The following is a 21,288-nucleotide window of genomic DNA, read 5'->3' on the forward strand; positions in this document are numbered from 1 at the left end:
GACGCCCCGGGCCGCCGAGGGTGTGCGTGTGAGCTCTAGGCCGCCGGGAGAGGCAGAAGGGAGACGGCGCCCCGAAGCAGGACGGCGCCCCCCGGCCGCGCAGTGGGTGCGTCCCGCAGGCACCGCCCCCTTCCCGTTGCCCTGCTCCCGGGCCCGCATGGCGGCCGGCACGCGCCCGGCGACCGGACCTCGGTCTCGCGCGGCCATGGCCCAGTGGAGGAAGAAGAAGGGGCTCCGGAAGCGTCGGGGCGCGGCCGCCCAGGCGCGCAGCAGCGACTCCGAAGACGGCGAGTTTGAGATCCAGGCGGAAGACGACGTCCGGGCCCAGAAGGTACGGGCGCCGGGCGGGTGCACACTCGCGAGCCCGCGCGCCTCGCCCCGCAGCCTCAGTTTCCCCGCTTAGAGAAGCGCCCGCCGGAGAGAGCCGCTGCCCCGGGGCGCGGGCAGGGGCGCCGCTGGAGCGCGGCGCTCAGGGCCCGCCGCACCCCGGGGCTGTTCGCCCGAGCCTCGGCGTTCCCGGGGACCGGGCCTGCGGGCCTTCCTGGCCGGCTGCTGACCCCGCGCGCCTCATTGGCTCCCTCCTGTCTAGGGGGCGGGCCCTAGTGCCGATTCGTCCAATGAAAAGTGTGGGCGCTGACGGTGTGACTTGGAGAGTTTGGGGAATTCTTGGGAACTTGAAGTGAGGGGCGGCTGAGCCACGTGGTTGGAGACGGTGACACCCCCAAGCCTCTGGGACACTATAATAGACGGAACTTGCGTACCGTGCGCCCAGGCGGTGCTCAGAGCTTTCCTGCAAGCTTTACTTAGTCCTCACCCCAACCCTATGACCTAAGTACAGTCACCCCCGTTTTTTCCAAGGAACAAAGTGAGGCCGAGAGGAGTTGAGGAACTCCATCAAAGTCTCGGTTTGTGAGTGGGAGAGCCAGATTGCAATCCCGGTTCCCGAGTCCTCTCTGCTTCCACTGCTGATACCAGCTGTGCATGGGAGGAGAGAAGAGGGGCTGGTGTGTGAGCCCCAGGGGGCAACAGGGCTGTAACCCATGACCCCCTTCCTCCCCCACCGCACCCCCAGCCCTGTGCTCAGCCCTGGCCTGACACCGAGTTGGCTCTGGGCTAAGTGGATGGAAGAGTGGGCGTTTATGGGAAGAGGGGCCGACACCTGCACCCCAGAAACCAGAGCTGAGCGGCTTCTCCAGCCCAGCAGTCAGTGCGATGCACGCTGCCAGCGCTCTATAAATGTGGCGGAAAGTCACGAACGCAGCGGTCAGGTAACAAGTGCAGGAAGGGGAGCGGCATGTGTGTCCAGAGCTTTGCAGGAAGAAGCTCTTTGTTCAAACCTGTCCCGACCCGGCGCTGACGGCGGGTGGAAGACGTTGCTTGACCTCGCTGTTCTCACATGTGTAGCGGGCCGGCTTGCCGCTAAGACAGCGAAAACCTTTCGTTGACGTGTCCGTATGTGACTCGTTGGGTAAACTTTGTTGGCCCACCGGCGCATCCAGACAGGGGTTGGCACCCCCGCGTGCCAACGCGAGCTTCCTGGAAAGAGCCAGATGGTAAATTCTTCAGGCTCTGCAGGGCTATCTAGGGTTCCTGGTTTTTTGTATGGTTGGTTATTTTACAATTTTTAAAATACAAAAACCACTCTTGGCCCAGGACTCTACAAGGTGGGCTGCAGCTTTGACCTTGACACCCCGGAGCAGAGTTCATATCCAGCCCCGGAGCTGGCTGTGTGGCCTTGGACAGGTCACTCCACCTCTCTGTGCTTTCTTACCTGTAAAATGGGCAGAATAACAGAGCCCGCTGCACAGGTTGTTGTGAGCGTTAGGTGGGTTCACTGCTCAGTGGCCCTGGCTTTTAGGAATTGCCACGGAAGTTTAGTCATCATTATAATAAAGTAGCGCTTCAGGGGAGCACCCCGTAGTGTGAGAAGCCTCCCCAAGAAGGGGCGTGAAAGCGGTATTTATGTGTGCTGGGACAAGGGGCATTTTGGTTTTAAGGTGGGGTGGTAAAGGTGATGGCAGTGGGGGAGCAGCTGTGCGCCGGGCCCCCTCCCCATTTCGCAGCATCCCAAGGCTCCTGCCATCCCCATTTCCCAGATGTGCAGACAGAGGCTGGGGGAGATCACCCCCGCCCTAGCTGGGATCTGGACCCAGTCAGCAGCCACTACGGTGCCCACCCGGGACCTGGCCCAGCCAGGGTCACCTTTGCCGCTGGGGTATGATCTGGCATGGAGTCGATTAGGGGGCGCTGATAGGTAACAGGATGACACCATGGCCCCACCAGCCCCGGCCCCCAGTGGTCTAGAGGTGCTTCGAGTGACCCTGCCACTCTCTTCTCCCGCCAGCCGGGTCCTGGCAGACCCCTGCCCGCCTTCCCCGCCTCAGAGTGCATGTCGGACGTAGAGCCGGACACACGGGAGATGGTGCGAGCCCAGAACAAGAAGAAGAAAAAGTCGGGAGGCTTCCAGTCCATGGGTGAGTGAGCCAGGCGCGGGGGCTTCGGGGGAGCAGCCAGCACATCAGTGTTCGAGTCAGAACACTGACACTCTGTGCTCTCCACTTTGTTCTGTCAAGTTCCTTTTCTCTTGCTGTTTCTTTATTGACATTGGGCATCCTGGGTAGTTTTCTGGGGGCTTGTGGGGGCTCCCCAGCAACTTGGCCCCTATCTCTCCTAGGCTTGAGCTACCCCGTGTTCAAAGGCATCATGAAGAAGGGATACAAGGTGCCCACACCCATCCAGAGGAAGGTATGGCGGGGGGACCGGGACGGGGGGGGGGGCGAGTAGCAGCACCCCGTGTCCCGCTGGCACATCTGTGACCCCTCCTACTCTGGCAGAAGCCCCACAAACTCGCCCACTTCATAGGTGGAGAAAGTTGGCCCAGGTCTGACTCTGGGCCCCTGCATGAGCCTCCTGGAGGCTGACCTCTGTGGACACCCCGCCCAGTCGCCTGCAGGCCCCCATTAGCGCCAGGATTGTTATCTTCAGGTTTAGCTGAGAGAGGCCAGGTTTCCTGGAGGCCTGGGGCGGAGGACTGGACAGGGAGCTGGGTCAGGCTTGGCCTGAAGGACATTCCGCCGGGGACGGCAGGGAGGGGCTCACTGGCGGTGTGGGCTGGTTAGCAAAGGGCGATCAGGACTGGGCCGCGCCCTGTGCTCTGGGCCCTAGTTGGCCCATTCCTCGGCCCGAGGCGCTGGGTCACCGGCTGCAAGCACTTGCGTGCAGGGCTCACCCTCCTGCACCCCCACTCCACCCCTCCAGACCATCCCCGTGATCCTGGACGGCAAGGACGTGGTGGCCATGGCCCGCACAGGCAGCGGCAAGACGGCCTGCTTCCTCATCCCCATGTTCGAGCGGCTCAAGGCCCGCAGCGCCCAGGCCGGGGCCCGTGCGCTTGTCCTCTCCCCCACCCGCGAGCTGGCGCTGCAGACCATGAAGTTCACCAAGGAGGTGGGTCAGGCCGGGCAGGGTGGCAGGGCTGAGCTGGGGCCTGCCGGGGAGGCCCGAGTGGGGCGCCATGTCCCTCATCCTCTGTCTCTGTCCCCACAGCTGGGCAAGTTCACCGGCCTCAAGACTGCCCTGATCCTGGGCGGGGACAAGTAAGAGCCCCCTCCCCCATGGTGCAGACACACGCCGTGCCTGGCTCCGAGACCAAGCCTGTGGCTTATTAGCTTAGCACCAGCCGCTCCTTTGCACATCCAGACACAGACCCGGGAAACGCGCAGTAAAGTTCCCAAAGGCTTTGCCGCGTGCAGCCTGGAAAAGCCTGCAGCTTTTGTCCTGGGAGAAGGCTGGGCTGGGGGTGCCTGAGCAGGCAGCGCAGATGTGAGGGTCAGAAGCCCGAGTGTGCCGGTTTCAGTCCAGTGCACCGAACTCAGGCGTGGCTTGTGACAGCTGAGATTGGCAACCATATTGTGGGCGGATGTGCTGGTGCCTTTCAGGCTCACAGATGAAAAGGCCAAGGCCCAGGCCGGCCCGGAGCTGGGAGCAGGACCCCGTCTCTTGCCCCGCTTCCTGCCCCTCCCCCGTTTCTTGCTCTCTCAGACTGTCACTGTCACCAGTCAGCCTTGACTTTTGCTTTTCAGTGCTGTGTGCCCACTTTACTAACTCTATGTAGCTTGTGAGTATTAGAAGTGCTATCCTGGGCTAGGCTTGCGCAGACTTTTGGCACCTCTAGGTGTCCTGTGGTGCTTCAGAGGAAGGCTAAAGTTAAGGGTGCAAGCTCAGACTCCAGGGGACACCTGGACTCTAGGTGGGGCAGGCGGCAGTTCCGGGGTTGGCTGCTGGGTGGCGCTGAGGGCCGAGGGCAGCCTTGTTGCTCAGAGGGGAATTCTTTGTTGTAGCCGTCTTTTTGTATGCATGAACTTGTGTGTCCTGTCAGGGCAATGCCTTTGCCTAGTACGGCAAGAATAACCTTTCCTTAGCTCCAAGCTTAAGGGCAGGGTGTGGGGACTTCGCTGGGCATTTGGGTCTGAGAAGGGAGAGGACCACAGAGACGCTCCTTTTCCCTAGGATGGAAGACCAGTTTGCGGCCCTGCACGAAAACCCCGACATGTGAGTCTGCACGCTGGGGGTGGTGCTCAGGGCCCTTTCCAGGCAGCCAGGACCTGGGGACAGGACACGGCTGCGGTTGGGGGCCGTGGCCCAGGAGTGACCTGGCTTGCACACCCCTTTCCAGAATCATTGCCACCCCTGGGCGCTTGGTGCACGTGGCGGTAGAGATGAGCCTGAAGCTGCAGAGTGTGGAGTACGTGGTATTCGACGAGGCCGACAGGTAAGGCAACACGCGCATGCCTTGCACGTGAGCGGTGAGTCCGACCGGGGGGAGCCGTGTGGCCAGATGGGAGCGCAGGTGTGGCCCACGAACCGTGGGCAGTCCTGGGGCTGACCTCTGGGCTCCCTGGACCAGGCGTTTTTATTTTATCTTATGTTCAGGAATGCCAAAGAGCACAGTCCGAGCCCTGCCGGGGCAGGGTCAAAGCTCTGTGACCTGGGACAAATCACCCAGGGTCTCGGCCCGGAGTGGCCTGGCCTGGGTGGCCCCTACAGGGTGCAGTGGGGACAGAAAGTGTTGATGTCTGTGAGCCTCTCGGATCCCTGCGTGCCCAGGGTGAGGCCGTTTGTTTCGCTACAAATGTGTAAGAGACACATCTTTGAACTGACTCAAGTGTCCAGGTCATCACTGCTTAGGTGAAGTTGTCAGAGAGAAGTGGGCAGAGTGACGGGAACAGGTGAGGCCAGCACAGGCCGTGTGGCCGACGGTGCCCTTGTGGGCAGGACGGCGGTTTGGAACTCACCAGGAGGAAGCCCCTGCCCCGCCGCCCGCCCTTAACCTCTGCCCTCTGCACTCCAGGCTCTTTGAAATGGGGTTCGCAGAGCAGCTGCAGGAAATCATCGCACGCCTCCCTGGGGGCCACCAGACAGTCCTGTTCTCCGCCACACTGCCCAAACTGCTGGTGGAGTTCGCCCGGGCGGGTGAGTGGGCCCGGGGAGCCACTCGGGGCTCGAGGCGGGACTGGGGGGCCCCGGTCCCTCCTGACTGCCTCCACCCGCCCCGTGCCCACCGCAGGCCTCACGGAGCCAGTGCTCATCCGGCTGGATGTGGATGCCAAGCTCAGCGAGCAGCTCAAGGTGAGGCCCGTGCCCCTGCCCCTTTCCAGTCACCTGCCCGGTGTGTCCTGGGACTAAACACGCCCCCCCCCCCCCCGCCCCCCGCAGACCTCCTTCTTCCTGGTGCGGGAGGACACCAAGGCCGCCGTGCTGCTCCACCTGCTGCGCGCTGTGGTGCGGCCCCAGGACCAGACAGTGGTGTTTGTGGCCACGAAGCACCACGCCGAGTACCTCAGCGAGGTGAGGGGGCCTGGTCCGCTTGTTGAGGGGTGGGGGTGGGGTGGGGGTGTGTCTGTGGGGCCCACGGTGCCACAGCTTGCAGCTGCAGTTTCCCGTACGGCCACCAGAGGGCAGCTCTAGAGGGGGACAAGCTGGCCGTGCTCCCAACTAAGGCCAGAAAGTAGCTCAAGGAACTCAAGCTACTCAGTTATCCATTCACAGCCCGCTTACATTCAGCCCGTCCCCCCTCCACCCAGGTCACTCTGAAGCATTTTCCGTAGATTTTCAGTGTCCCCCACATTGTAAATGTGAGGGGTGCCCCGGCCCCGGGCCGGCCGTCTGGGGAGTCTTCTCTCCTGTGAAGAGCAGTGTCCCTCGGCCACAACAAGTGGGGGTGCTCCAGCCCGGGCAGCCACACCTGAGTCTGGGCTGAGGTCAGGGCTCACTGTGTTCGTTTACCCGCACCAACGGTGCCCCCTCTGCAGCTGCCGGGGTCCCGGGCGGAAGAGCGGTCATCCCGCCTGCGCTTCCTGCGTGCTGGCCTGGGTGTGCACTGCCCACCCGGCCCCCTGGCGGGGCGGGCTGCCCCCCGGCTCTGGAGGGGAGAAGCGAAGGCCCCCCGGGGCTGGGCGCCTTGCCCGAGGCCGCACAGCTGTGGGTGGCGGTCAGTGGAGGCCTGTAGCCGGGTGCCCCTGGCCCCGTCGGTCGGCGTCTCTGGCACTGAACCCTGCGGAGAGGCTGCAGGTCACGCAAGCCCCGCACTGATGAAGACAGCAGAGCGGGGTCCCCGCAGAGAGCCGAGAACCTGTGGCCTCGCCAGCCCGCACCCGGCCCCCGCGGCCCGGCCGCCCTCTCGCCAGCCTCCTCACCCACCTCCGTCTTCTCTGGGCAGCTGCTGACGACCCAGCGGGTGAGCTGCGCCCACATCTACAGTGCCCTGGACCAGACGGCCCGCAAGATCAACCTGGCCAGGTTCACGCACGGCAAGTGCTCTGCCCTCATCGTGACCGACCTGGCGGCCCGGGGCCTGGACATCCCACTGCTGGACAACGTCATCAACTACAGCTTCCCTGCCAAGGGCAAGCTCTTCCTGCACCGCGTGGGTAAGGGGGTGGCCGGGCTGCCCGAAGGGGGCGCTGCTTTGCATCTTGACGGTGGGCACAGGCAGGATTCCGGCGGGCAGCCCGCCCACTTCCTGGACCCTCGCTCCTGTTGTGCTTGACCACGTGGCCCCTCCTCCCTGAAGTCCCGTCCTGAAGCCACCTTGTCAGCTCCTGTCCCTGCTCCCTGTGGCAGCCTCCAGGTGCCACACCCAGCCCCCGTGCCCCGCTGCGTCAGTCGCAGCTGGACTTCGGGGCTGTCACCTTGTCGTTGCGGCTCAGCCACACCCGCCTCTCTGCCCTCCCAGGTCACTCCGGCTAGCTGAGCCACACACGGGTGTCAGCCTGCGTGTCGGGGGCCCCGCGAGTCCATTTGAGGCCATTTGCAGAGGCTGAGCGGGGTGACAGATAGCGGCAGCCCTGGTGGCCTGGGGGTGATCTCAGCCTGGCTGTGCACAAGGCCTCTTCGGGGTCTCTAGCCTTGGGCCCAGGGCACCCCACCTTCCTGTTTGTCACTCCTTGTGGTTCCCCAGTTTCCATTGCTCTGGGAGGCTGGCTCTGTGCTTCCCTTGAGGGGTCCCTGGGACCTCCAGAGGGAATTTCTCATGCACGATGTGACTGCCAGTGTAATCAGCCCACTTCCAAATGTGGGGATACTTTGTGCAAAAGCCAAAAAACAGCCCAGATGTAAGGCCACACGTGGATTCACTTGCCACAAAACTAGAGCTTCGCCAGACGCTCCTTCTGGAGCCTCTTTCCTCTGTCTGTGCTCCAGGCATGTTTCCATTCGCCGCTGAGGTTCATTCCATGGCAGGGTCGCCAGATCACTGCAGAAAAGGCCCGGCTAGAGCTTGGCTCTGGGACCAGTGTGTTGCTGGCACTGCTGTGGCCCCAGATAGCATGTAAATGAATGAGCATGACCACATGCCAATGAGACTTTACTTACCCAAACAGGAGGAGGGCCAGGCGTGGCCGCTGGGGCGTTTGGCTGCCCCTGTCCTCGGCCGTGTGACCTCGTGGTGGGGCCACCCGTTTAGTCTCTGTCCCTCAGCCTTCGGGTGGTTTCCAGCGTGGGGCTGTTCAGACATCGTGTGTGTGAATCTGTGCACCCTTGGTTATTTCCTTGGGGAGAATCCCCACAGTGGGGCTGCTGAAGGCCTTGCTCCTGGCCTGAAATGCGCTTGGTCTTCCCTGCTGCTCACTTGCAGGAGTCTGGGAGACCGCCAGGCTCCCCTTGGGGGGGCCACTCCGGGAGGCACGGCCTTGGCTGGACCCCCATGCCTGCGGGTCGGGAGGAGGGGCTCGTGCTGGGCCGGGCTCCTCGCTCCACCCTGACCGCCACCCCCGCCCTCAGGCCGCGTGGCCCGGGCCGGCCGAAGCGGCACAGCCTACTCCTTGGTGGCCCCAGACGAGGTCCCCTACCTGCTGGACCTGCACCTGTTCCTGGGCCGTGCGCTCACCCTCGCCCGCCCCCACGACGAGCCCTCAGGTGAGTGGAGGCTGGGGCACGCTGGGGTCCCCAAGTCCACGGTGTGGCCCTGCTGGGAGGAGGTGGTGCTGGGTTTGACCCTGTATTTTAAAGTCGGTGTCTGTTTTTTTAAAGAATTATTTATTTATTTATGCATGCATGCAAGAGCTGGGGTGAAGGATAGAGGTGTGAGAGGGTGATGAGAGGATCCACCAGAGACAGTCGGGAGCAGAACGGACAGATGGACTGAAATACACAGCTGAGGGGAGCCGCGGGTGAGCCAGGAGAGGTCTGCCGCGCCGTGTGGGCAGCTCCCTGGCCGGGGAGGGAACTCGCGCTGCAGCGGCTGCGGTAGCTTCCCAGTGCTGAGACTTGACCCTTGCGCCGCTCAGGAGGCCCAAATCCAGTGTCCTGTGTGAACGTCTGTGTTCCTGCCTTCTGTTGGACGGCAGGCAGACACGGCCAGGGGAGCGTGCCCCTTCCGGGCTCCTGTAGGGGCGGTCTACGCCACGGGACCCGGGTTCCCTGCAGCGCCCCCAGCCTCCTGTTGTCCGTGCACCTGCCTGGCCGCTGAAGGTGTCAGCTTGGGACCCTGTGCTGGGCCCAGGGCTCTGGGCGCTGTGCTGGGGCAGGTGCAGGCAGGGGCGAGGGGCGCTTGTGGGCCTCCGGGTCCCGCCTGGAAAACGAGGGTCTCGGGCAGTCGCCGGTCTCCTTGAGAACATTTTCTCCCAAGGCCACACTGACTGCTTCAGCCTCCAGGCTGTGCAGGTGGCCCGTCCCCTGCCCCCTGTGCGGAGGTGGCCACGGGGCAGGAAACGGCGGCCGGGCGCGCGGCCAGGCCCCGGAGAGGTGAGCGGCCCGTGACGTTCTCCGCTTGGCCATTCCGTGGGCCGCAGGCGCGCTGGCCAGGGACGGCGTGCTGGGCCGGGTGCCGCAGGGCGTGGTGGACGACGAGGACGGCGGCCTGCGGGCCACGCTGGAGGCCTCGCTGGAGCTGCGTGGCCTGGGCCGCGTGGCCGACAACGCCCAGCAGCAGTACGTGCGCTCGCGGCCCGCGCCCTCCCCGGAGTCCATCAAGAGGGCCAAGGAGCTGGACCTGGCGGAGCTGGGACTGCACCCCCTCTTCAGTGAGTCCGGCCGGGGGCGGGGGGGCCCTGCATGGCCACCCCGGCCTGACCCCTCCCTCCCCCCAGGCTCGCGCTTCGAGGAGAAGGAGCTGCAGCGGCTGAGGCTGGTGGACAGCATCAAGAACTACCGCTCGCGGGCGGTGAGTGGGCCAGGGCCCCTGGGGCTGGGTGGCCGGGCCACGCTCCGGTGCTGCCCCTGGCCCCCAGCAGGGCGTTTTTCCACGGAGCCAGCAGCCGCTTCACCTGCAGCCCTGGCCCTGTCGGCATCGCAGGGCTGCTCTGGAAGCACCCCCGGGCCACAGCAGGGCCCCCCGTGGCAGCCTTTCCCACCACCACAGCTGGGTAGACCGAGGCCCCCGGAGGAAGGGACCTGCCCAGGCCGGAGAGCGGCCTGAGGAGCTGCCTTGAGCCCCTTGGCCTCCCGCTGGATACCCCACCTGGGGCCCCGGTGGGGTACACAGAAGCGAGGAGAGACCTACCCAGGCTGCCCCGGCCGCCACTGCGGGAACGGGGGGCTGAGTGTTCTGCGTGAGAGCACTGGCCGCACAGCCGGGTGAAGCCTCCGCCCTGGCTTTCCCCAGCGGCGTGACCCTGGGCAGGTGACTGGCCCACGCGGGGCCTCCCTTCCAGTTGTGAAATACGGGCAGGACAGTCCCTGCCTCACAGAGGACAGGGGCTGGTGAGGAATTGAACCAGGAGCCCACCAAGGCTTGGCATTGGGGGATCATGGGTGAAGAACGGGGGCGTCTTCCCCGCAGACCATCTTCGAGATCAACGCCTCCAGCCGGGACCTGAGCAGCCGGGTGATGCGTGCCAAGCGTCAGAAGGACCGAAAGGCCATCGCCAGCTTCCAGCAGGGGCGGCAGGGCCGGCAGGAGGGCCTGCGCAGCCGAGCCCTGGAATGCCCGGCCCCGCGGGGGCAGCAGCAGCAGCAGGAGGAGGAAGAGGAGGAGGAGGAGGAGGGGGCAGCGTGCGGGGATGTGGAGGTGCGTGCTCCTGCCCGGGACCCTGGTTCTGCCCCCGGGCTCGGGGCGGGGGTCAGCGCTTCGCGCAGTCACGGGGTGGATGGAGTGACCCAGTCCACCCTGGCCCCTGCCCTGCGGCCTCTCCGCCTGCAGGGTGGGGCACAGCTTTTGCCCGCCCCTTGTCTAAAACCCCGGGGCTCCGAATCTCAGCAGTGCGGGCACTGTGTCCTTCTCGGCAACGGTTAGGGCGTCGGGTCCCCTGGGAGACAGGCAGGGCCCCCGGCAGACACACCGGACGGCCTCTCGCCCGCTCGGTTGGCTTCTGCCACCGAGTGCACTGGCTGTTTTCAGGGTGACGGGCAGGGGCGGGGAGCCCGGCCGCTCTGGCGCCTGGCCCTGAGCCCGGGGGGGGGGGTGGCTCCCACGGGCCCAGTGGTGCCTCTGACGCTGCCACTGTTGCTGCCTCAGCCCGAGGTCCGGGGCAGGCAGAGAGACGCAGCGCACGGGAGGGACCGCGGTGTGGGGAGGCTGGGCCGCCGACCAGGGAGGTGTCCCCGTCACCCCGTGGGCCGGGTCCCGGCCTGCTGGCGCGTTGCCCTTGTATCGTTGGGCGGAAGGCTCAGCCGCAAGAGCAGTGGGAAACCCTTAGGCTAGTTCGAGCTGTGTAGAGCAAGGCCAGCCCAGAGAGGGGCAGCGCTGGGACTTGGCCACACAGGCTGGGCTGGACACCCAAGCCCTCTCCAGTCCTGCTTCTGCGGGTGCTTCTGTGGGGGTGAGGGGACTGCGTGTACGGATGCCTCTCTGAAGGGCAGCGCAGCCTCTTCATCCTGGAATCCCTGGCCCTCAGCTGCAGCGGGGCTGGTGAGTGGGGAGCCCGGCGGGGCTCCCAGGGCCGTCGGCGTGACACTGGGCCTGGGTCTGCCAGGATGTCTTCACAGAGGTGGTGGGTCGGAAGCGGCAACAGCCAGGGCCTGATCGGGAAGCCAAGAGGCGGCGGAGGGGTGCCCAGCAGCGGGACCAGGAGTTCTACGTCCCCTACCGGCCCAAGGACTTCGACAGCGAGCGGGGGTGAGTGGCCGGCAGAACTGGGCGGGGCAGGCGGGCCCGATGCGCCCCACGCGCCCCATCCCCACCTTTCCCCTGCAGCTTGAGCGTCGGAGACGGGGGCGCCTTCGAGCAGCAGGTGGTGGGCGCTGTCCTGGATCTGATGGGGGACGAAAGCCAGAACCTGACCAGGCCCCGGCAGCAGCTCAAGTGGTGAGTGAGCAGCGGGCTTGGCCTCCTGTGCCCTCCCGTGGGCCCGCAGGACAGGCACGAGTCCCTGCTTCCCTCGTCCCGTCTGACACCCCAAGAAGTGTGACCCCCAGTTCGTCCTGTGAGCAGGCATCGTGAGCCCCGTCTCTCTGTCTCCCTGGTGGACAACCTCAAGCAGCCCGTCCTTTTTGCTGGCTGAGTCCAGGGAGTGAGGCGCGATTCAGTCCCGGCTCCGCGTGCCCACCGGGGCCTGCAGCCCTCATGCGGAGCCGCCCCTGCCCGAGGCCTCGGCTGCCAGGGAGAGGGGACAAGGCAGGGGAGGGCCTTGAGTGGACACCTGTGCGTGCCAGGCGTGGCCGCCCTGATTTTCCAGCAGCCCCCGGAGGGCCCCCGCGGGGCAGCAGGCCACCCTGGTCCACGCACCTCCGTGGCAGCCTCCCTTTCTCCCCCGCAGGGACCGGAAGAAGAAGCGGTTTGTGGGACAGTCAGGACAGGAGGACAAGAAGAAGATCAAGACAGAGAGTGGCCGCTACATCAGCAGCTCCTACAAGCGAGACCTGTATCCTGAGGGGCGGAGCCGGGGCGGGGCGGGGCCGGGCCGGTGGGGCGCAGGTGGGGCCTGTGTCAGGCGCTTGGGCACCAGGGATGGCAGCTGCCTCCTTAACGCCGCCCCAGCTACCAGAAGTGGAAGCAAAAACAGAAAATCGACGATCGCGACTCTGAAGACGAAGGGCCGGCTCACCAGCGGGCCCCGGGCCGGAGAGGTGGGAAGTGGGGCCGAGGCCCAGGTGAGAGGGGGTCTCCCCCTGGCTGGGCGGCGGTCCTGGGCCCGGGCCTCTCAGCCACCGGGGCCCCTCTGCCCGGGGTCAGGTGGCACTGGAGCCAGCTGCCCGCCAGCTGTGCAGGGCCCCGGGCCGGGCCGAGCGCCTGCGGGGCGGGTTCGGGGTCTGCTCCGGGCAGGGGTGGGAGCTGGCTGTCAGGGAGAGGCGCCCACCTGCCTGCCCCGCCCCCCGCGGGGCTGCTCTGGCCCCTCCAGTGTTGCCGAGCCGCGACCTCTGTGCCGCCCCAGCGCCGCCCCCACCCCCCTGCGTCCCCTGTCTGCAGTCTGCTTCCCACCTTCCGGCGTGGCCCTGCCCGGCCCCTTCTCCCGCCTTCTCTCCGCTTCGCAGCTGGTCTCGTCTGTAGCCCTTTTCCGTCGTCTCCTCTCCACGGACGCATCTCCCAGTCGGCCTGCCTGGCCGCCTCTTCCCTTCCCGTGCCCCGGGGAGTCCCGTCTCTGCCCGCAGATGTGCCCCTGCCCTGTCCGTCACCGTCAGCTGCTCCCTTGGCCCGGGGTGGGCAGCTGCCTCTGGGCCGCCCCTGTGGGCTGCTCGGGGAGCAGCGGGGTCCTTGCTGGCCTCCCAGCTGCAGGAGTCTCACCTGGGGCCTCCTCCGTAGCCCTCCGTGAGGGAGTCTGCAGAGGTCACTCGTGGGTGGGCAGCGGGGTGTCGGGGCCGGAGGGTGAGCTGGGCCGAGGGAGCAGCCAGGCGGCTGCCGGCCGTTGGCTCAGTGGCCTCGGACAAAGGCCTTTCCCCCGCCGCCACGCCCAGGCTTAACCTTCTGGCGGGGCCAGAGGGGAAAGGCACCGAGCCAAGGGGCGGCAGCCGGCCGCCTGGCTGCTCCCTCAGCCCGGGGTTCAGCCTGAGCATGAGTGGGGAGCAGGGTCTGTCTGGTCACTGCAGGGGCCGCAGTGCTGCGCCTCTGTTGAGCGGCTTGGACCGTGGCGGCCGCATTCGGGGGGTTGCACCTGTGGGCTGCACCTTGTTCAAAGCACTGTGCACCCACCGGTTCCTTTGCCCCCCCCCCGGGGCCCACGAGCTAGGCGCTGTTATTCATAATTCCCAGAGGGGGATTGCAGCCCCGAGAAGCCGTGACTTGCCCAAGGTCCGAGGGGGCACGGCGGGGTCTGCAGTCCGCAGCCCTGGACTTGCCGCCGGCTGACCAGTGGCCTGCCTGGCTCCGGCAAGCACCTCTGTGCCAGATGCCAGGATGGGGCAGCGAACGGGGGGGGGGGGGGGGCAGGGAGCCTCCAGAGGCCAGGGCGAGCCTGAGCACCCCCAATCCTTGTCCTGGCAGGTGCAGCCCAGCCCCGCAGCCCGGGCGCCCCCGCGGGCCACGTGCGCTCCGAGCTGAAGACCAAGCAGCAGATCCTGAAGCAGCGGCGCCGCGCCCAGAAGATGCGCTTCCTGCAGCGCGGGGGCCTCAAGCAGCTCTCCGCCCGCAACCGCCGCCGGGCCCAGGAGCTACAGCGGGGCGCCTTCGGCCGGGGGCCCCGCGGCAAGAAGGGCAAGATGAGGAAGAAGATGTGACGAGGGACTCGGCCCGCGGTGGGCACTCGCCAGGCGGCCGGGGGCACCCCGTGGGGCTGCAGCCCTGGAGGCGTCACCTGCGCCCCCGAGGGGCAGCCGCGCCTCTGCCTGCGACACTTGGGGGGGCCTTGCCCGTGTTGGGGGGCTACAGCACGCCCCGCGGGCCGAGGCCGGAGGCGGGAATTCGCGGCTGCTCCCCTGCATTCCAGCAGTCACCGCTGAACCCCGGTGCCTCGGCCCGTGATGTATTTATAATGTAATAAACCTTCATTGAGCACATCTCGGCGGGAGCGCAGCCCGCTCGGGTCTGGAGCCGGGCCGCTGGCGCCTCTGAGGGAGGCTCGTGCCATCCCGCCCGGCCCGCCGCGGGCTCTGCTGGCGTCTCCATTTTACAGACGAGGGAAATGAGACCACGGCCAGTCAGTGGCCTGAGGCAGGCAAGTCAGAAGCTGGTGGCCAGCGCCCCAGCCTCCTGCCAGGACCGCCGGCAGCTGGAATGGGCTGGGGGCTGGAGATCCCCGGTGAGGGCACAGCGACGCCCCTCGGGCTCCGAGGGCTAGCTCTGCCCCACTGCACACCGACGCCACAGTCCTGTGCTCCCCGGCCCTGTTTGGGGTCCTGGAGGTCGAGGGCAAGCCCCGGAAGACTGACTTGGTCTTCGGTTCTGTATTCACAGATTCGACCAACCTTGGATGTCGGTTGGTTGAATCTGAGGATTTGGGCCTGTGGATACGTAAGTTCTGCCTGGCCTTCGGGTGCCCGGGGGTCGTCATGTGCCTCGTGTACACCCCATAACAGTCCGGGTGGGGAAAAAAGTTCATGGAGAGCCACACAACCCTCACCCCAAAGATGTGGCTGCTCTCCCGGGGATAGGACCCCCAAGGGACCCCCTTCCCCGCTGCTCACCTGCGGCAGGGCTAGGAGTGGGGGGTGGCGGGCTCAGCCTGAGCGAGGCTGGCCAGCATGGAGCTGAGGTCCTGGATGAACAGCTTCACCTGGGGAGTCACGACAAGACCAGGGTGGCAGCGGGCCCTGCCCCTGCCAGGCACCTGCCTGGCACCGGCAGCCTGTGGAGCAGCTGTGCCCAGGGGCAGAGGACCCAGCCTACACCCCTCTGGGTTTTAAAGCCTCGGTCCTACCTCCCCGACAACCCGCAGCAGGCGTTTTGTGGCTCGCACTCACCTGTGCAATAATTAAATTAGTATTTTTCGTTTACGCCATTTTTTCCCTTTTAATTGGATCAGTCGTACTTGATGGACGACCTGCTGCCATCTTCTCCGCGGGTGGCCCCATCATTTGGTCTTAATTAGCTTACTGATGACTCTCAGAGGACACCCATGGGCCCTTCCGAGACGAGAGCTTGGGAAGCGTTGCCTGTGGGCTTGTCTTTCATGTTTCTCACTGAACTAAAATCTGAAGTCTATTGTCCCCCAGAGTCGTACACCCTGCAGTGTCCCTGGGCCGTATGTGGGAGCAGAGCGGCACCTCCAAACCCCACCAACTCAGGACGTGACATGAGGGTGGGCTCCAGGGAGCCAGTTCTTAGCCGTGGGCTGGGCCACTGGCTATTGGGTGCACGACGGGTGAGGTGGGGGGGTACCTCCCTCTGGATTTCTCCCACTGCTCAGAGGGGCCCTGCTGTGGGGACCCACTGAGATGAAACAGGCGGGCCTGACGCAGACACTTCCCTCTGTTGCCAACCCAGGACACGTGTGCCACCGCCCTGCAAGCCCATGGCCACGTTTGGCTGCCCTGCTGTGCCCTCAACACGGCCCTCCCCAGGGGCGCCTGCCTGTGTGTGGTGTGGGGTGAGTCGGGTTAATTACAAGTGAGCATGCCCCCCTGGCTTCTCTCTGATGGTGTCATTGGTCTGTGCTGTGGACGCTGGCAGAAAGGCTTGGCAGCAGTAATCCAAGCCTGTCGTCCTCTGGCCACGCGGCAGGAGGGCTCGAGACCGGGCAGGAGGGCCCTGGCGGCCCTGGCGCCCACTTCCCGGCTCTGACCTCAAGGTGCGCTTACCCCACAGAAGGGCTCTCGGACACCACGTTGTTCCAGAAGGTTTGGGGGCTGGAGGAGACCTAGAAAGGGGCCTCACCTGCTCCAGCTGCCCCTCAGTGTCCTCCGGGTCCAGGGCAGGTGGCTGCCTCTGATGCTGGCACACCAGCTGGAACATGTTGAGTGCCCACATCCGGGTACGTCCCAGGAGCAGGGTCTTCTCAGCTGCTGTGTTCTGGATCTGAATCCACTTGGATTCCTGGGGAGCACCCCGCCCCCGCATTAAGTTGTACGCTGACCGCTGACCAGAGGGCACTGGTTCCCACCACCTGAGGCTGGCTGGTGAGCTCTGGCAGGGAGACTGCAGGGGGCATTCCTGATGCTCTGGGGGTGGCAGCGCAGGGCTAGCCCTTTGCTGGAGTCTCCCATTAGTGCACCCCTTCTGCTGTCCATCCTGCGCGCCTCCGCTGCCCAGTGCGCGATGGGACTCAGGGCCCCCTCCCCTGCCCATCGTACCCAGAGCAGCGCGTGCTCCCGCGCCGCCTCCAGGCGCTCCAGCAGCTGCGCCCGCCGCTGCCCCTGCCGAAGCAGCTCATCCTGCCAGGTGTCCTGTAGCCGCTGCAGTCGCGCGCGCCCCTGCTCCAGCTGTGCCATCTGCTGGCGCTCTGTGATCCTCAGAGCCGCCAGCGTGTCGCCCAGGCTGCCGAAGCGCGCCACCAGCTCGGAGACCTCCTGGAACTGCAGGGCGCGCCCACTCCAACCCCAGCCTCAGATGCTTCCCCACTCCGCCCTACCTGCCTGCGGTGCCTCAGCACAGCCGGGAAATGGGGCCACACACAGCGCCTGCCCCGGGGTGGCGATTCCTTCCGGAGCTCCCCTCCCCTACACATGCTGAGCCTCCCTGCCCGAATTCACATTAATTTCTTGTTTCATTCAGCTGATATTTACTGAGTGCCTGGCTCCCCCTTCCTCTCGCACCTGCCTGCCTCTGCGTCTTTGAAAATTACTTTTGAGCCTCAGTTCCTCCACCTGTAAAACGGGCTTGACAATAACGGGTCCCGCTCCCCTGAGCTGCGGAGATCATTCAAGAGCCCGCTGGTCCGTGGTGCAGTCAGTGCCAGCAAGTGACGGTGCCTGGCGCAGTCCGCGGTCCAGTAGCGCGCGCCCTTCCAGGGCTGTCCCTGAGGCCCCCAGCGCTGCGCCGCGCCGGCTTTGAGCCCGCCACCTCCCGCAGGCCGCTCACCTCCGGCAGCCGCTCCAGCACCCGCTCCAGCAGGCGCGCGCAGGGTTCCAGGCGCCGCAGTCGGCGCTGCAGCCGCGCGCGCTCCCGCTGCAACTCGGCGAGCTGGGCCCGCAGCCGCAGCGCCTCGGCCTCCAGGCGCTCCGCCCGGCGCCGCTCTTCCGCCGCCCTCCGCAGCGCGCGGCCGCGACGAGCCTCGGCGTCCTGGGGAGAGGAGGCGACGACCCCTCGAGCTCGCAGAGTTCACGGCTTCCGGACCGCCCCAGGGTAGCAAACAGTTGGCTCTGGGGCAAATTCCAGACTCTGCTCCTGCACCCTCTCCTTCAGGACCCTCTACTTTTTCAAGTCAAAAGCAATGCTTGGAGCGGTGCATGCTTGTTTACTAGCCACCCTCTTTCTGTATTTGTGAGTGCACCTTTTTTTTTTTTTAAGATTTATTTATAAATGCATACAGAGCTGGGGTACAGGACAGAGGTGCACGGGCGGTGGATGAGAGGATTCACCAGAGACAGAGTGGGGAGCAGAACAGGCTGACTGACGAAGCACACCACTGAGGGGAGCAGCAGGCGGGTCAGGAGAGGCCATGTGGTCACCTCTGGGGCAGGCAGGAATCGAACTCATGCGGAAGTGGCTTTAGATTCTCAGTGCTGTGTTTTAACCCGCTGGGCCACCAGGGAGGGCCTGTGAGTGCACTTTTTATATCTCTGTGATTCGTGGGGCCCCCATAGAGTTGTGGATTTGCCACTCATCTGACCTGCCTCCCAGTGTCTGCACCCACCTGCAAGAACTTGTCGAAGCGGACAAAGGACCCCTTCAGCTCCTGCTCCTTCTGCTCCAGCTGCTGCCAGCGCAGTTTCAGGACTGCCTTGGTGTTCTGGAAGGCCTGCGGAGCGAGGAGTGGGTGTCTGCGGCGAAGAGTCAAGTCACCCAAGCCCTGTCAGGCTCACACTCGCCTCGCGCCTCTGTCGCCTCTGATCTGGTTGCTGCACCCCTGCTCAAGCCTACCACGGCCCTCGCACTCTGTGATGAAGGCCCCTGGCTCCTGCAGGCCCCAGCTGCCAGGTCTCTCTGCCTTTCCTTCTGGGCTAAATTACCCTCTGTTCCCCAACATCTTGAGGGCAGTTCCTTGAACATCTGTGCTTTGTCATTATCTTTCAGTTTTTGTATTTGCTGCTGCCTCTGCCCCTTCTCCCTCCTGGCCCATGCCCCTTTGCTGCTGACCTGCCCTTCAGCAATTGCTAAGTCACCACTTCCTCCAGGAAGCCCTCCTTGACTACCCCCTGTGGAGTTAGCAGCTTCTGGGCTCCCACAGTTCCTGCTCAGTGTTTTCCCCCATAGCAGCCTCCCAGGCCAGTGGTCTGTTGTTGTACCGGGCAACGCCACACTGACAAAGAAACAAGAGTTGTGGAGGTGGCTACATAATACAAGATGCCGCTGAAGAGCATCCTGGCCTTTTTATTGCTAAACCAGTCATACAGCACTAATCACGTGAGGAAGTGAAAATGAAAGGGAGAATTAGAAGAAGCTGGGGGAAAGGTGGAACGGTGCATCTGCTGATAGTTTGGTATGTGGAACAGCCCTGACTCCCCCGTCAATCTTATCAATAAGGCATGCCACTGATCAGCTTCTGGGGTCCTTCATTACACATCGGTCAACGGCCCCCCGGGCTTCCCAGCCACACCTGGTGATGCAGATCCTTCCCGGGTGATCCAGCTTTATGCTCTAATTGATGTGCCACATAGGGTTGGGCTTTTAGAATGGAGGCTGGGTAAGCCAGGAGGGTTAGCAGACCCACAGTGTCTCCTCTAGTCCACAAGCTGCGTGAGGGCTCAGACTGAGTGAGACCGCTAGATCCCAGGGCAGAGTGCACCGCATAGTGGGTGTTCAACACACATGTATTTGCACCAACAACTGATCTCACTTGATCCCCCTTTAACAGGCGAGGAAAGCAAGGCTGAGGAGGGTGGGGTGACCTGTCTCAGACCTTGGAGCTAATAAATGGGCTCCATCACTTTCCCAGCCCCCTGTTCACTGCCATTATTTTATTGTCTGGGGTCCCAAAAAGTCTCATGTACCATTGGGAGCGCACCTCCTTCTGGGCCCTCAAGCCCCGGTCAGCATCTTCCAGCTCCCTCCTCTTCTCCAGCAGACCCAGCACTGGCGGTAAGTGGCTCACATTCTGCTCTGGTGTTCCCCTGGAGGACTCAAGTAGGAAGTGGTGGTGAAGGTGGTGAGAGCCAAGGCCCCCAACTCCCTGCTAGTGCCTGGAGTGACCCCGCAAGTCATCCTGAGCACAGGCACTGTTCTGGGTTGGGGGGGGGGGTGTGCAGCTGTGAACAAGATGCAAAAATCTTTGTATCTCCCTGGGCTAGAAAATAAAGCTTCTAGAGAGTAATGATTCTGGGACATGGGAGGTGCTAAGATGACCAAGAAAATCTGTGCTGAAAGGTCTCTGAAGAGGCGACATTTGACCAGACCTGAAGGGGAAAGAGGCAGTTATATTGCAGGGAACAGATTCTAGGCTGAGGGAACAGCCAATGCCAAGGTCCCCAGAAGAGCTTGGTGCACAGGGAGAAGGTGGAGTCTGAGTGTCTGTGAGGGTCACTCTGTGGTGGGTCATGGTAAATAAAGGAGGACTTGGCTTTAACTGAGTCAGGTAGGAGCCATGGGAAAGTTGTGAACAGAGGAGGGGATCCCCCTGGGGGGCAAAGGCAATAGAGGGCCCCTGACATCTGCAGGAGCCAGTGATGGGGCTCAGGGATCATCCAGACCCTGGGGCTGGAAGGATGTTGCTCATGCAACTCTTAGGGGGAGCCCATGTGGGATGTGGGAGACCAGCTCCTTGCTATGATTAAGTTGAGCATGAGATTGAGGGGGTCCAGGAAGAGGGGGTCCAGGAAGAGGGGTCCATGACCCCTCATGTCCCTGGGCATGTGGAAACACTAAAACCCACTCAGCAAGTTGCTCCCGCTCTGGTCCAGAGGCGTCTCATTTTACAGCTCTGAGACTGAGTTTGGGACCCGTGGTCACGACACGGGGCAAGCTGCCTCCACTCTTAAAATACCGCGTTTACAGGGAGCAGGGGGCAGGAGTTCACAGAGGATCCCTTCCCCCTGGGCTTGAAGGATTGATCTCAGGGGGTGTCCGCTGGGGGTGGAGATGGGGACCCAGCTCTGCCCTATGCATGGGACCTGGGGGAAGTCACCATTGCTCTTTGAACCTCAATCTCTCCCACTGGGAGGTGGGGGGAGATGACAATCGTCCCTGGGAACGGTCTGCTGGAAGAAGCCAGGGCCCGGGGTACGGGGCCCAAGCCAACCTACCAATCCCGCCGTCCCAGCCCTGCCGTTCCACTCACAGCTTCTCTTGTAGGGCCAGTCGGAAATATTCCTCCCAGGGCACTGCCATCCTCCCTGGAGTTGCCTCGGGCTTTCTTTCCACCACCTGGAGCTGTGCACAAGCCAGGTGGCCCCGGGTTTGCTAAGGGTGGCGGCAGCTCGCGCTCCTCCCGGAGGCAGCCACATGCCCTGGTTGCCCAGGCAACCACCAACACAGCATTCCGTTGCCTGGATGAGGCTTGGAACCCACTGGGCAGGAAGGGAGACGCCACGGTGAGGGCAACAGCCCACACGCCTCCTGGAGGAGGCTTTAACGCCCCGTGTGAATTGGGGTGCAGAGGAGAAGACGTGGGTCCTTTGGCCAGGAATTTGGTGCTGGTCAACGCTCTTCCTGGCTGCCCGGGGTGGGCGTCACCAGATGGCTGTGTGTTCGTGTGTTCCGTTGTCTACTAAAAAGAATAACTATTGGACACCCACTGTTTGCCAGGTCCCGGGAGGAGTCACCGACACGTTGGTGGGCGAGAGGCTGAGCTCCTACTACCGTCCAGTCCTTTGAGGGGCTCCCTTCCTCTCGCCGGGGATGGGGTTAGCCTGAGCGCCAAGGGCCATGGGCACTAGCTGGTGGAG

General features: G+C 64.2%; 2 protein-coding genes across 2 annotated transcripts; one reads left to right on the forward strand and one right to left on the reverse strand.

Annotated features, from left to right (window-relative positions):
- The first annotated feature begins 145 nt into the window (after window positions 1-145).
- On the forward strand, window positions 146-15,302 carry DDX54 (DEAD (Asp-Glu-Ala-Asp) box polypeptide 54). The gene is made up of 20 exons (XM_004691015.2): window positions 146-331; window positions 2,345-2,474; window positions 2,675-2,745; window positions 3,259-3,447; window positions 3,547-3,596; window positions 4,510-4,551; window positions 4,676-4,771; window positions 5,351-5,472; window positions 5,567-5,628; window positions 5,716-5,847; window positions 6,719-6,929; window positions 8,281-8,415; window positions 9,291-9,521; window positions 9,588-9,661; window positions 10,280-10,507; window positions 11,412-11,554; window positions 11,633-11,743; window positions 12,195-12,299; window positions 12,416-12,528; window positions 13,856-15,302. The coding sequence occupies exons 1-20, from the start codon at window positions 158-160 to the stop codon at window positions 14,086-14,088; spliced, it is 2,652 nt and encodes an 883-aa protein (XP_004691072.1). The 5' UTR covers window positions 146-157; the 3' UTR covers window positions 14,089-15,302.
- Window positions 14,991-20,736, reverse strand: CCDC42B (coiled-coil domain containing 42B). Its single transcript, XM_004690706.2, has 7 exons — window positions 20,682-20,736; window positions 19,413-19,518; window positions 18,102-18,206; window positions 17,327-17,527; window positions 16,600-16,821; window positions 16,184-16,342; window positions 14,991-15,083 (listed from the first exon to the last, which is right to left on the reverse strand). Exons 1-7 carry the CDS (start codon window positions 20,729-20,731, stop codon window positions 15,006-15,008), a joined length of 921 nt encoding a protein of 306 aa, XP_004690763.1. The 5' UTR covers window positions 20,732-20,736; the 3' UTR covers window positions 14,991-15,005.
- Between the last annotated feature and the right edge of the window lie 552 nt (window positions 20,737-21,288).

This window comes from Condylura cristata, unplaced genomic scaffold (genome assembly GCF_000260355.1).
Source record: "Condylura cristata isolate star-nosed mole 26May11 unplaced genomic scaffold, ConCri1.0 scaffold00029, whole genome shotgun sequence".
Lineage (NCBI taxonomy): Eukaryota > Metazoa > Chordata > Mammalia > Eulipotyphla > Talpidae > Condylura > Condylura cristata.